Source organism: Dama dama, chromosome 18 (genome assembly GCF_033118175.1).
Source record: "Dama dama isolate Ldn47 chromosome 18, ASM3311817v1, whole genome shotgun sequence".
Classification (NCBI taxonomy): Eukaryota; Metazoa; Chordata; class Mammalia; order Artiodactyla; family Cervidae; genus Dama; species Dama dama.
In genome coordinates, this window is record NC_083698.1 from 91,493,044 (window position 1) to 91,506,620 (window position 13,577).

The 13,577-nt window shown below is 48.1% G+C and overlaps 1 protein-coding gene across 1 annotated transcript in view; it reads right to left on the reverse strand.

Moving 5' to 3' along the window:
• The window catches only part of PLXNA4 (plexin A4), a 472,117-nt gene that overhangs the window by 158,875 nt on the left and 299,665 nt on the right, over window positions 1-13,577 (reverse strand). The window contains exon 4 of the mRNA XM_061165826.1: window positions 8,009-8,140. Coding sequence (XP_061021809.1) covers window positions 8,009-8,140 — 132 coding nt within the window. The remainder of the gene's footprint in view (window positions 1-8,008; window positions 8,141-13,577) is intronic.

The window sequence follows — 13,577 nt, forward strand, 5'->3', positions numbered from 1 at the left end:
CTGCACAGTGCCTGGCCCTGCACTGGGCATACAGTAGGCACTCAATAAACACACATGGGGAGATACCTGAAAGGTGGCAGAGACGCAGCCCCTGGCCCTGTCTGCCCATGCTGTGGAGTCTCCGCACATGCTGCTGAGTGGGATGTTACAGGTCGTTGCCTTTATGACAGCACTTCAAGTGCCCTGAAATAATGGGGACCCTGGCACCGAGCGGAGAGAGGATCTGATTGTCAGACCAAGTGCTGGAGACAGATGCTGAGGGGAGTTCGGGATCAGAGGGCTGCCAGGCGTTTGTTCCCCTGATCATCTCGCCCTCGGGTTTCCTGTCTTTCCTCCCACTCCGCCCCCTCTCTGCCCACCCCTGCCCTCCTTTTAGTACTAGCTCTTCTTTATTTGCGGCACAGAGAAGGAGAACAAACCATTTTCCTGTCTGCCTGAGAGGTCCTGACAGGTGAGGAGCCAGAAGCTATTCAGATGCCCAGTCTGTGATGACCTCAAGTCCTGTGGGGCTGGACTCAAACTAAATGCCTTCCCCGGGGCTTCCCCGGTGGCACTAGTGGTAAAGAACCTGCCTGCTAATGCAGGAGACATAAGAGACCAGGGTTCAATCCTTGGGTCAGGAAGACCCTCTGGAGGAAGAAATGACCACCCACTCCAGTATTCTTGCCTGGAGAATCCCATGGACAGAGGAGCCTGGCGGGCTACAGTCCATGGGGTCACAAAGAGTCATATACAGCTGAAGTGACTTAGCATGCACGTACAAGCAGAAGCACAGTTATGAAGATAACCCTGCCAAGCCCTTTGAAGGGATGCAGCTCTGTCTGATTGGGATGGGAAACCCCAGACCCCCAGGCCTCAGTCTCCTGGTGCTAACAGATGTGAAGGGGGTGGTGCTCAGGCTTTTCTGGGGGATTCTAAACGGGATTGGGGGGGTGCCCGGGGATTGGGGGGGGGTGCTGGTGTCTGAAGGTGAACTAGCTTTTAGCCACCAAAGGTTAAGTGGTTCGTCTGGGTGTTCCTAAGAGTATTAGTAATAATAGTAATGACAATAGTGATACCGCCCACACCCGACACTTTACGTGTATTACCTTTAGTTCTAAAAGCCCTGAAAGCTGGTTTTTATCATTTGTGCTTTCTGCATGAAGACACCGAAGCACAAACTCTGCTTGAGTGACTTGTTCCGGGGAGCAGAGCAGATGAGCTTTGAGGGTCAGGGTGAAGCCCCATCTACATGGCCTATTCCTTATCATTCCAGGGTCCCCATGCTGCACACATTTCTGTCTGCCAGTCACCCCCATGGTCACTGTCATTCTCTTCCTCTTACGGAGGCTGCTGAATTCGACCCTATTCAGATGTTAGAGGGTTTAACACTTTTTATGAGTGTCTCTGATGCAAGTCTGTTGGAAAAGGAGTGTGGGGTTAGAACACTTTGCTACCCACTCCCCTTATGGGGTATCCTGGCTATGTCTAGAGCTCTGTGTACTCCCAGGATGTTCTAGAATAGAAGGGGGCTCTTGTCCCAATGTGCACTGGACTGGGAGAATAAACCAAGGGCCCTTCTACACGGGGCAGTGGGGTGGCTCTGAGTTCTTTTGTTTTTATTTGTTTATTTATTTGGCTGCACTGGGTCTTAGTTGCAGCATGCGACATCTTTAGTTATGGCACGTGGGATCTAGTTCCCCGACCAGGGATCGAACCCAAGGCTCTTGCATCGGGAGCGCAAAGTCTTAGCCACTGGACCACCAGAGAAGTCCTGGTTCTGAGTTCTTACCATCACCCGCAGTGTCCCAATCAGCTCACCCCACCCCAGCAAGCCTTTTCGATTTCTAATGCTTGTTTTGGTGGCCAAGGATTGGGATACAGAACTGTCCTGCTGGGAAGACTAGGAGATGAAGAGGACTCTCGGCCCCTTCGAGAGCTCCACGGTCCTTGTTGGAAGTGGGGCCTGGAGCAGACCTTGCAGGATGAGCTGAGCTGTGTTCTAACTTGGCTCCTCTGCCAACCAGCTCTGTGACTCTAAACAAGCCATTTACCTCTCTGGGCTTCAGTCAGCTCATGAATCATAGTGGGAAAAGCAGCAGGAGAGAGTTGAACCTGAGAAGCCTTGAAGGTTTTTCCAGTCTTAAGGTTTGATGGCGCTATGGAGAATTCAGCTGCCAGCACCGGAGTGTCGAACCCGGAACAGGAAGCCATCTCCCCTGCCCAGGTGCCTCCCAGGGAGTGGTTCTGCCATGTTTTCAAAATTAATTAATCGATTGATTTGGGGCTGATTTTGGGTTTTCGTTGGTGTGTGCACGCTTTCTCTAGTTGCTGTGAGCTGGGGTGACTCTCCAGCTGCAGTGCATGGCTTGTCATCGTGATGGCTTCTCTTACGGCTGAACATGGGCTCTAGGGCGGGTGGGCTTCAGTAGCTGTGGTGCACGGGCTTAGCTTTCCCGTGGCATGTGGGATCTTCCTAGACCAGGGATTGAACCCGTAGCTTCTGCATTAGCAGGAGAACTCTTAACCCCTGGACCACCAGGAAGTTCAGGTTCTGCCTTTGTTAGAAGGAAGGGAGAAGTAGAACATCTCCGTCATTATGCACAGGATGCTTTGGGAATTGCTCCAGACAAGTGGGAAGGCTTCCACCTGAGTGAAATTGGGGGAAACAGGGCAACAGCTCTTCTCTTTTTGCAAATGCCTGCAGTGGCTCACGGGCTGTCGCTTGCTCTCAGGCCTGCACTTCAAGCCCCCTCTCCCAGGAGCTATCGGGAATAGTCCTGTCTGGGTACCGGGAGCAAATGTCCAAACGGCCTTGTCAGAGTGTCAGCCATCCAAATGCAAACTGGAGTGGACACTTCGGCCCAGCGGGGGTGGGAGGAATAACACGTGCCTGGGGACCCAGCACCAAGGGAGGGAAATCATTCTTACAGGGGCCATCACCTTGGACCCCAGGACTGCCCTTGTATGAGACCAAGGTCCTTGGACCTCTGAGCTTGTCAGACTTCATGTCGGCTAGTCTCAGAACATCCTGGGAGGCAGGTGGGGGCAGGTAGGGACACTGAGGCACAGAGGGGCAATAATGGTCTGCTTGTCACACAGAGGGTCCTCGGCAGACGCGCCACCCAGAGAGGGTGCAAGTCCCAAGGGGCATGAGCCTGTCTTGAACCCCAGTATCACCTTTCCCTGAGCTGAGCTTCCTTCTGAAACTCACAACATGGTACAAATCATTTACAAAGCATCCTTTCCCCAAACCCCTCTCTCCCACCATGCGTTCTTCACCATCTCTCAGTTTCACAATCCCAGGCAAAGAGCTCAAACTGAAATACAGAAAACAGACAAGGACAGGGGTCCTCCACAGGCCCCTTCACTTTGATGTCCTTGCTCTCTGGGAAGCCTTCTCTGATCACTGTGTTTTTAAAATTTCAAGCCATTCACCCTGACCAGTCCTCCCGAATCTCTTTACCTTGCTCAATGGCATGTGTTACCTGATAATCTACTATAGGACTTTTTAGCAGGTTGATTCTTCTTGACTGTTTCTTCTTGCTGAAACCACAAGCTCCTAAAGTCAAGGATATTTATGCTTCTTCACTTTTAAATCCCCAGTGCTTGAGCTCGTGTTCAGCACGTGTTGCCTAGTTGAGTGAATCTGTTGAGTGAACGAATGAATCAGGCCTGGGTGATCCATTACAAAGCAACATGGCCTTCGCTGCTTCCCTACTGGGTTATGATGGAGCCAAGTGGACCAGATTATGATGGGCCCCTGCCTGACCCTGCTTTCCTAGGTAACTCCAACCACAGGTGGACCCACCTCCTCCGCTCCTGCAGGCATCCGTATCCTGGCTCACAGCTAGGACTAGAGTGCCACTGCTTATGCGAGGGACAGTCTGTGATGTCCCCAGGCACCTGAAGCTGACCCACTGTCAACAGGAGTCAGCAAAACAAAGAGCTCTGTGAGAGACAGCTTTGGCCCAAACACAACTGAAAGTGTATCTCATGAGCAGAAACATGTGTTCAAGGCCCCTGGCTCTCAGGCAGGGGAGAGGTGGAGCGAGGCTGGCAGGGAAGCTGAAATTTACTGAGAAATCTGCCACTTGCTCTGAGGCTCTCAAAGAAGACACTTGCCTGGTGGGGGTAATAGCTGCTTCTCCTCCCCGTAGGGGGTCGCCCCAGGGTGCCTGAGGACAGCCACCAGCTCTGCCATCTCGTCTCTTCGTGCGTCTGCCTCACTGACACTTCTCACTTCCCTCCCACCAGTTTGGCAGGTTTTTATCGCACTGGTTTCAGTGTATATAGACGTTCCCTGGGGAGTGCAGCAGTTGCAGTAAATATACCATATACATTCACGCAGACTGATGGAGACACATAGAGTCAGACACAGGGGAAGGTGTGTGTATGCACACACACACATACCCACACACCCCCCCTAGGGAGATACCCAGAGTCATGCAGAAGAAAGGACAGAGACAGAAACATAATATAGCAGAGCAACAGACAGGCAGGCCTTGACAAAATGACGCTGATACCTAGCAGGGAGCACTCAACCATTCCCAAAAAAGTGTCCATGGAAGGCAGGCCCTGCTGGATGAGAAATAAAGGGGAACTCATATATCCATAACAACAGAAACAAGAGCTGGCTATGGAATTCTTCAACTTGCAAATAATTGTAATAGTAGCTCCATTACTCTCTTCATTCGGGAAATTCCAAAGATTGTGGTAATTCTGTACCATAAATAGGGTGGAGACCAGGTATGTTTTTCTTATTTTAAATCACAATATCACAGTTAAGAATATTACGTATAACTAGCACGTGAGAGGTATGATATTATTATTTAAGAGATAAAGTAGGCTATTTAAGTTTAATCAGCAAGTTTATATAAGGGAAAACACAAAGAAAAAAATAGTTCAGAACAGGGCTAAAGTCATAGCAGTGATAAACAGGGGACTGAAGTTTGGGGGGGTGTTTCCTTTATCCAAAGTGTAGTCTTTTTATTAATTATCTAAGTTCAAACTTAGGAATTAAAATAAGCAATAAATCGTTTGTATCAGTCCTTCTCTATTCTAACTCTGGCTCAGTGAAGACGCTGGGGGTTCATTCATTCATTCATCAGAATAACTATAAAGGGTTTAAAGTCGAGGTTTAGACAGATGAAGAAGACAAAGAACTGTCCTCCATCTGCTGACAGTCTGGTAGGAGGGAAAAACAAAGTCATCACGTGGAGCTATGTTCCTTCTATGTCTATTTTCTGGAAGTTCTTATTTTTTTTTAATCATAAATGGATATTGAATTTTGTCCAAAATTTTTCTGCATCTATTGCGATGATCATATGGCTTTAGCTTTCAATTCGTTAAAGTAATTATCCTTCAATTAAAAATAGATAAATAAGAAAGTCATCACGGCTCAGTCAGAGAAGAGCTACCATAGAGGTGTAAACCCCGGGTCAGGAACAGCTCAGTGGAGAAGGTGGCAGCAGAGCTAAGCTTTAAGGACAAGAACATATCAGCCAGATGAGAAACTGCAGCACGTTTCAGGCATAGCCGACATCAGTCATCAGCCCATACCCTTAGCCTATCGTCCTGGCCTGCAAAGTGTTCTGATCCTTCATGACTCACTCACTTGATGCCCTGGGGCCTGCTGTATCTCCAGATGTATTTACTAGGCTGCTCCTGTCCCGTCAGAGCCGCAGGTTGTGGGTTCTTGATTTGCTCTCCACTAGGACTGGATCCCTGCTCAGGGGCCTGGCTTGACCTTGCCCTGTGCTCCACCCTTCACAGGTCACCCAGAATCTTGATGCCCGACTCCACACGCAGCTAGGTCCACACACTCCTGGTGCAATGTCCTAAGAATAAGAGCCTCTACTGATCGAGTCCTTACTCTGTGCCAGGCTTGATTCATGCTGATTACATGCACTATCTCATTTGATCCATGGAACCACACTACTGGATTTTATCATTACCTCCATGTGCCAGCTGAGAACAAGGAGAGCTTACAAAGCTTAACAGCTCCTGAGATCACAGTTAGCAAATGGCAGGACCACGGTTTATGATCAGATATCCTGACAACAAGGCCTGGTTATTTACCCGTCTTGCTACCTTACCACTCCCCACCGAGAATCTGCAAACCCAGTGGATTGTTGGCCCAGATATCCGGGCCTTGGAGCTGTGATTTGGGTGGCAGCCACCCCTTCTCTGTGAGAAGCAGTGCCATGATGGATGAAGGCCTTGACTCCATCTACTCCTGCCTTCTTTCCAAAGTGCCCATAATCTAGCGCTCCCAGCAGGCCTTGTGGGTCAAGCATGAATGGGTGCTGAACACTAACTGTGCCCTCAGGGAAGTAGGACAGCTGAGGTCAAGAAGCTCAAATCCCAAGGCACCTATCAGAGGGGGCTCCATACAGCTTTTGTATTTTCTTCTTTGGAAGTCTTTAAGTCTCAGGTTCAGAAACCCTGGCTTTCAGGTCATGTAAGAAATCCTGAAGCATTCAATGCTTGTGGAGGTATTGGTCTTCTCTCAAGAATTCATTCCACCAAGGAAAGCTACCTCCTATCAGCATCTAGGGCCTTGGAGGTAGGCAGGGAGGGAGAGTGTGGACCCACCAGAAGGGAATAAGGAATGAAAGCAAAGGAGCAGTTTCATACGGGTCCTGACTCCTGGGATAAAAGACTTCTCTCTCAGCCCCACCTCAGGCCATTCCCCGGCCATGGCAGCCTCAACCAGGACACCACAATGAGTCCCAGTGTGGCTGAATGGGGGGGTCCCACACCCCGGGAAGATGTCATCGAGCTCTGGGGGAGGGTGGAGCTGCTGTGGGCTCCCAAGGCATAATGCACAAGCCCTGTGGGTGGCATAATGTGGTATTTATCTCCCCCACTATGCAGAGAGGGGACAATCCAGACTCTGTCAGAAAGGTCCTCTGGGGAGTCCAGGCCTCGCTAATGAAGATGAATAAGGCGGGGAATCTGCCTTGGCCGCTCAGAGCTAATGTATACATATTCATGGATTGGGAAGACAGCTCCCAGGATGACCCATCCTCCAGAGAGGCGACGGAGGTATGGCAGCGCAAAGCCACGCTTGGGGTGGGGCGTTTCTTGCAGGGTGGAACACTCTGTGAATTAGGGTACCACAGCACATACCCTTAATTGGACCATATTTCCAAAGCAAAATTGATTCCTCCACCTGCTGCAAACTTCTGAGTCCTGGCCTAAGCTCAGGGACCCCTGAAGAACTGAGTTCGCAGCTGAGTTCCAGAAGTAACTCCAGCTTTGCCACTTCCTACTCCACCTCAGCTAATAGCCATCCCCACACCGCATTTGTTCTGCCTGGCATGGCTTCATGGAATTTGCTGGAGGTTCCATGTTAGAGTTCTTGCTGCTGTTGTCCAGCCACCCAGTCATGTCTGACTCTTTGCGACCCCATGGACTGCAGCATGCCAGGCCTCCCTGTCCCTCACCATCTCCCAGAGTTTGCCCAAGTTCATGTCTATTGCATCGGTGATGCCATGCAGCTTATCACACAAAGGCTCAGGACACATGCCACCGCATCTCATTTCACACACACAGACCTTGTTTTCAGAATCTCCATCCATCTGACTCTTTCATGATCTGCCTGCAACTATTTTGGAGGGGGGAAAGGTGACAAATCCTTGCCCACCAGAGACCTCCAGGGTCCATGAAGGTGACCTTGGTAGGAGATTATACAGTGTTGTAGGAAAATCTAGACCAGAAACTTGAGCATCCGTACCGCATTTCTTTAAAAGAGGGCAAGTGTTGGCCCTGCCCCTACACACACCATCACTCTGAAGTCAGTGGATTTGTCTTTGACTCACAGTTATTTTGATATTTGAACGGTTTCATTCCCTGTTTCAGGTGCACTCAGCCTCCGGCCCCAGGCAGCAGAACAGAAAGGATATACACTGAGCCCAATAAATCAAACCCCCTCTCTGCAGCCAGCCTCCTGTAGGTTTCCACGGAGCCACAGGCTAGTCTTTAGCGGCAAGATGAATGTCTGGCAGAGCGCCGAGAGCCTTACCTGCCTTTCCGACATGATGTAGAGCTGCTCGCGGTCCTTGGAGAAGGCCATGTCCCGGAGCACGGGGCCGGGCTCCACCACCTGCACCGTTTCATACTGGAGGGCGTTGCCCCTGGGCCCGTCTACCCGGATCTGTGGACAAGAGGAAGAAGAGAGTTCAGATGTGAGTTCAGATCCTGAGCCGCCCGTGGTCCAGCCTCAGCCGGGAGCTTCCCTCTCCATGGGCAAGGGAGGGGCATGAAGTGAAGTGAAAGTCGCTTAGTTGTGTCCGACTCTTTGTGATCCCATGGACTCATCTGTGGAATTCTCCAGGCCAGAATACTGGAGTGGGTAACCTTTCCCTTCTCCAGGGGCTCTTCCCAACCCAGGGATGGAACCCAGGTCTCCCGCATTGCAGGTGGATTCTTTACCAACTGAACTATCAGGAAAGACAAACAGGTAGGAGCGGCACAAGCCCACCAGGGGCCTCTTGGCGGGGAATGGCCGAGAGAAGGGGTGGGGATACTGGAGGGGGGCGGGGAGGCCAAACCAGGCTGCACTCAGAAGCTGGTGTTCTTCTCTCTGGCTCACTAGGCCTTAGGCTCACAACTTTGACGCCTTGCTTGTGTATCTTTCAACAAGAGGGTGGGGCTGATATGGGGGAAGAGGAATCTGGGGATGAGGCAAACAGGGGAAAACTGATGCTGCTTCGGATCAGAGCATCATCCTACAACAGAAAGGCAGTCTTATTAGCTACATTTGTTAGCAGAACAAATTTGGATGTAAAGATATGGGCTGATTCTTTGAAACTAGCAGCCAGGATCACTGCTGCCCTTCGCAGAGAAGCCAGAACCCCAGAAGATTCACACCAGGTGGACTTGTTCTGTCTATGAACCCACTGGCTTATGCTTCAGATTCTGGAATAGATGTAGGGTCCCCAAATCCCCTAGAGTTTCTATTTATGTCCCCAGTGAAGGGCATGTGGGCATTCCAGGAAAATGTGTTTTGGGCATGAGTCATTCTCAGTCTTCCAAGAACACTTAACAGACTAGGTCATCTCTGGGCCATCTAATAGTCTTTCCTAGAACTGCTGGAACAACGTGAAGACCATGAGGAAGGACTATTGTCCACATTCCCCAAGGCTGAGGACAAGTCTAGAAAAGATAGGACTTTCCCAGTGCCATCCATCCCCTGATTCAAGGTGCTGGCCCAGGTCTTCAGGATCATCACCACTCTGAGCTCACAGATTTGCCATGACTATTGATGAGCACTAATATTTCCATCCACATAAGTTGGGATCAAACATCACCATCCATATAAAAATGTAGGAAGGTGAGGAGAATGCCAGAGGTAGATGGGGAGAAGCAATAGCTAGGAGATCACCAAACTTGATTAGATGCCATTTGTACAAGTCTCTATAAGATAATGTGGTATAATTTTGGAAATTTCAATAACAAAACTAAAGAAAAAATCATATTCCAAATATTCCCATTATATATTCATTTTTAATTTTAATAGGTAATTCTTAACTTTTTATGAGCTCAAGGAGAATGGCAGAGCTATTCAGAGGGATTAAGTTACAGAAAGGACACCATATTAATGCCATCTGATAACATCAATTCATCCAAAAGTCTGCTGTCTCTCATTTCTGTTGAATTCACTGAACTCTGACACCAGGGTGGTGTGTGATGTAAGTATTTGATTTGGGGTTTGTGCTAGCCTTTTTGCTTGTCTTCCTCTTAAGCACAATTTTTCAGCCCTTCCTAGACATCAGGTACTGGGAGATGATTTTATACATGATTCCTTATTGATATAATCTTCTCAAGAGCTTTTTTGTCCTGGCTTGCATGGCCCCTTCAGGATCCATTCCAACCATTCTCACCTTTTAGGTGGAACTGGACCCACCCCCTGCTTCCTGGGCTGGTCTTCGATGGGCAGAAACAAATAGGTTTAATCTCACTCTCTGGCCACAGCGATGGAGAGAAAGCAGACCCAAACCATTCAACATTTGCAATTAGAGTGAAGCAAGGACTATGTCTTGTGATAGGGGAAGAGAGCACCTCCCCTCACCCTTGATAAGATCAAAGAAACAGGTAGCTCCCAGAACTATTGGCAACCCTCTTGTTATAAGAACGGGGTAGGGGGCTGGAGCCAGGGAAGGTCAGGAACAGAGAGGAAAAGCATTGGTCTTTGGTGATGTCCCTGAGCCACTGAATTAAAATAGCCCCAAAGGTTATCATGTGTCCAGGCCTTTCTAGCTACTCAGGATGTTTCCTTATTGTTAAAGTAACAGAAAGGTTTTCTGCAACAGCTAATGATATGTTCTGATAGAATTGATGGGGGAAATGGGACACAGTACATTAAATAAATGCCCTGAGCTACCAAATCCGACAAATGAATGAGGATCCAGTCTGACCCTGGAATCTGTATTTTTCCTACCACTCCAGTTACATGAGGGACCCTGTTCCTTATTGAGGTTCACATTTACTTTCTAGGGGTACCACCAAAGGCAGGGGCCTCTAGTATGTACAAATTTCAGAGGCTTTCGCCAGTCATTCCCAATTCTGAAGCTGAAACACTTGTGCTTGACAAATATTTATTTTTAAAATGAAGAAATGAATGAAGTTCAAACCCTTCTTTGCAGATTTCCAATTAAGCTCAGGAAAACAACAACAATAAGGGGGAAAAAAAACCAAGCTGGTGAAGGAATTAAGAAGAGACATGCTTAGCCATTAAAATCCAAATGCCTGGGAATCCAGTAACCTTCCACCTTCTGTCCCCACCCCCAAGCCACCAAACGTCCACCCTGGGCAGGTCTTTCCTTAATCTGAATGAAATGGGAGCTCATGCAAAACCAATTGGGATTACCATCCAAGTCTGACCGCGCGGTGATGGCCTTGGCCTCCAGCCCAGCCAGGCTGCCTCCCCAGCTGTGAATCACCCTTGGAGCAGCAGCACAAGAGTGATCCTGTGCAGCCTGGCTGGTCTCCAGCCCCTCAAGGCTGCCAGCAGGAGCAGGCACCCCTCGGGGATGCTGGCAGAAAGGAGTCCCCTCCAGTGTCCTGTGTTGTGATCCCCGAGGGAAACTGGATTCAGTGCCTAAGTGACTGTATTTATCACTTGGCTCCACCTTCCCTGCTCTTTAGGATGAGGTGATGGGCTGGATGTGGACAGCAGAAGAAACTAGGAGAACTTGGCCGGGACAGAGGGGTGGACCAGGGAGCACTAACGCAGCAAGTGTTTTCAGGCCTCGAGAGGCAAGGCATGGATCAATGGGCCCTGCTCTTGCCCACTCCTCCAGGGCAGGAAATCACTAATTGAAAAGGTGGTTATTCCCTTCACATCACCCCACCCCCATCCATACTACTTGTTTCAGGAAACAGAAAGGAAAGCATCCATTCAACCCATCTGCTGAAAGAGTCTCACGTAAGACACGGATAAAAGGAGTTTGTGATGGGACTTGCTGAATGATGGACAGCCATCAAATTTAGATAGGCTGGACTAGCTGCTGGCTCTTGGGCAACAAGAACTGCTAGCAACTTAGCGGCTGCTACGTGTCAGGCATGATGGAAGGCATTCTACGTGTATTTATCTTCTCATTTAAACCTCATGACTCCATGAAGCCTTAATATTATTCAATTTACAGGAATAATAAGGCACACAGAGGTTTTAATACCTTGTTCATGGTCACACATCTAGTGATCAGCGTGGTCTGGACCCCTGCTGAAGTCTGACCAATTCCAGAGTTCACTCTTCAATGCACTTACATAGTATACCAACACAAGTTGAGCCAGGTCCTACTGGGTCTATAAACCTGAATCTCTTCTAGGAGTGAAAGTTGTTAATGGTAAACAAGCATCATCCCAGGAGTGCCGGAGGAACCATGTCTATCTTCCCCAGTCCTTTTGGGAAAGAATCATGCATATGAATGAAAAAGACACTGTTGTAAATTTTCAAAATAACAATCCCCTATATTTTTGTTTTATACCTTGCTGAGAATGTTATTCTTAAATAACACTGTCTCATCTGATGGCTGTAAAATTTTTATGATGTTGACTCTCAGCATAATCATTCTCATTTTAACAATGAAAAAACTGAGATGGGGGCTGTTTTGGGCCTTTTCTAAAATTCAGTGATAAACCAATGACAGTCAGGACTAGAACCCAGGTCTCCTGATTCCTAGTTCAGAACTTGCAGTTGAGCTATTTAGATTTTCCCTGAGCCTTTGACAAGGTTCCACATGAAAAGGTTTTAAAAATAATGAGTCTCCATGGGACTTTGGGCAGTTTGGCCATGGAGAGAGAACCAACTTAAAGATAGAAAAAGACACATTTCTGCATGGAGAAGTGGGAACTGGGGGACTCGCCAAGAAGTAGTGTTATGACTGGTCTTATTTACTATTTTTTATAAAGGAGCAGGGAACAGGAACATTTACAGCTGATCCTAAGCTCTTTGGAATAGCCAGAAGGCCCATGATGGAAATGAGCTACAGAAAGACAGTGCCTCCTCTGTGGGAACTGAGGGTGAGGGAGGAGCTATAATTGAGCAAATAGCCCTGGGACGTCAAGTCTCACAGTGGCAGGGATCATGCTCGGTGTATCCAGTGCTGCAGTCCCAATGCCTAGCACAGGACCCAAGGCACGACTGGCGCTCAGATGTGGGTGAGAGTGGGTGAATGTATGGGAAAAGGAACCCGTGTACACTGTTGGTAGTGTGGAAATTGGTATAGCCACTAAGGAAAACAGTAAGGTACCTTCTCAAAAAATGAAAAACAGACCTGCCATATGGATCCAGCAATTCCACTCCTGGGTATATACCCAAAGGAAATAAAGTTAGTATCTGAAAGAGATGTCTGCCCACCCATATTCATTTCAGCATTGCTCACAATAGCCAAGATATGGAAACAACCTAAATATCTACCAAGGGATGAATGGATAAAAAATGTGATTATATATATGTAATTCAGCCTTAAAATAGAAATTCTGCCATTTTCAACGACATCGGTGAATCTGGAGAACATTTATGCAAACTTAAATAAACACAGAAAGACAAAATATTGCACAGTCTTACTTATACGTGAGATCCAAAATAGTCAAACTCTTATAAGAAGAGAGTAGAATGGTGGGAGGAGAAAACAGGGAGATGTTGGTCAAGGCACAGTCTTCCCAGGTGGTGCTAGTGGTAAAGAACCTGCCTGCCAATGCAGGAGACATAAGAGATGCAGGTTTGATCCCTGGGTCAGGAAGATCCCCTGGAGGAGGAAATGGCAACCCATTCCAATATTCCTGCCTGAAAATTCCCACGGACAGAAGAGCCTGGATGGGCTACAGTCCATAGAGTTGCAAATGATCAGACACAACTGATGCGACTTAGCATGCACACATGTTGGTCAAGGGATATAAAGTTTCAGTTATTAGATGGATAAGGTCTAGAGATCTAATGTGCAACAATGTGACTGTAATAATAATATAATACTGCATGCTTGAAATTTATGAAGAGGGTAGATATTAAGTGTTCTCATCACACACACACACACACACACACACATGTGAGGTGGTGGATATGTGAATTATTTGAATTGCAGTGATTA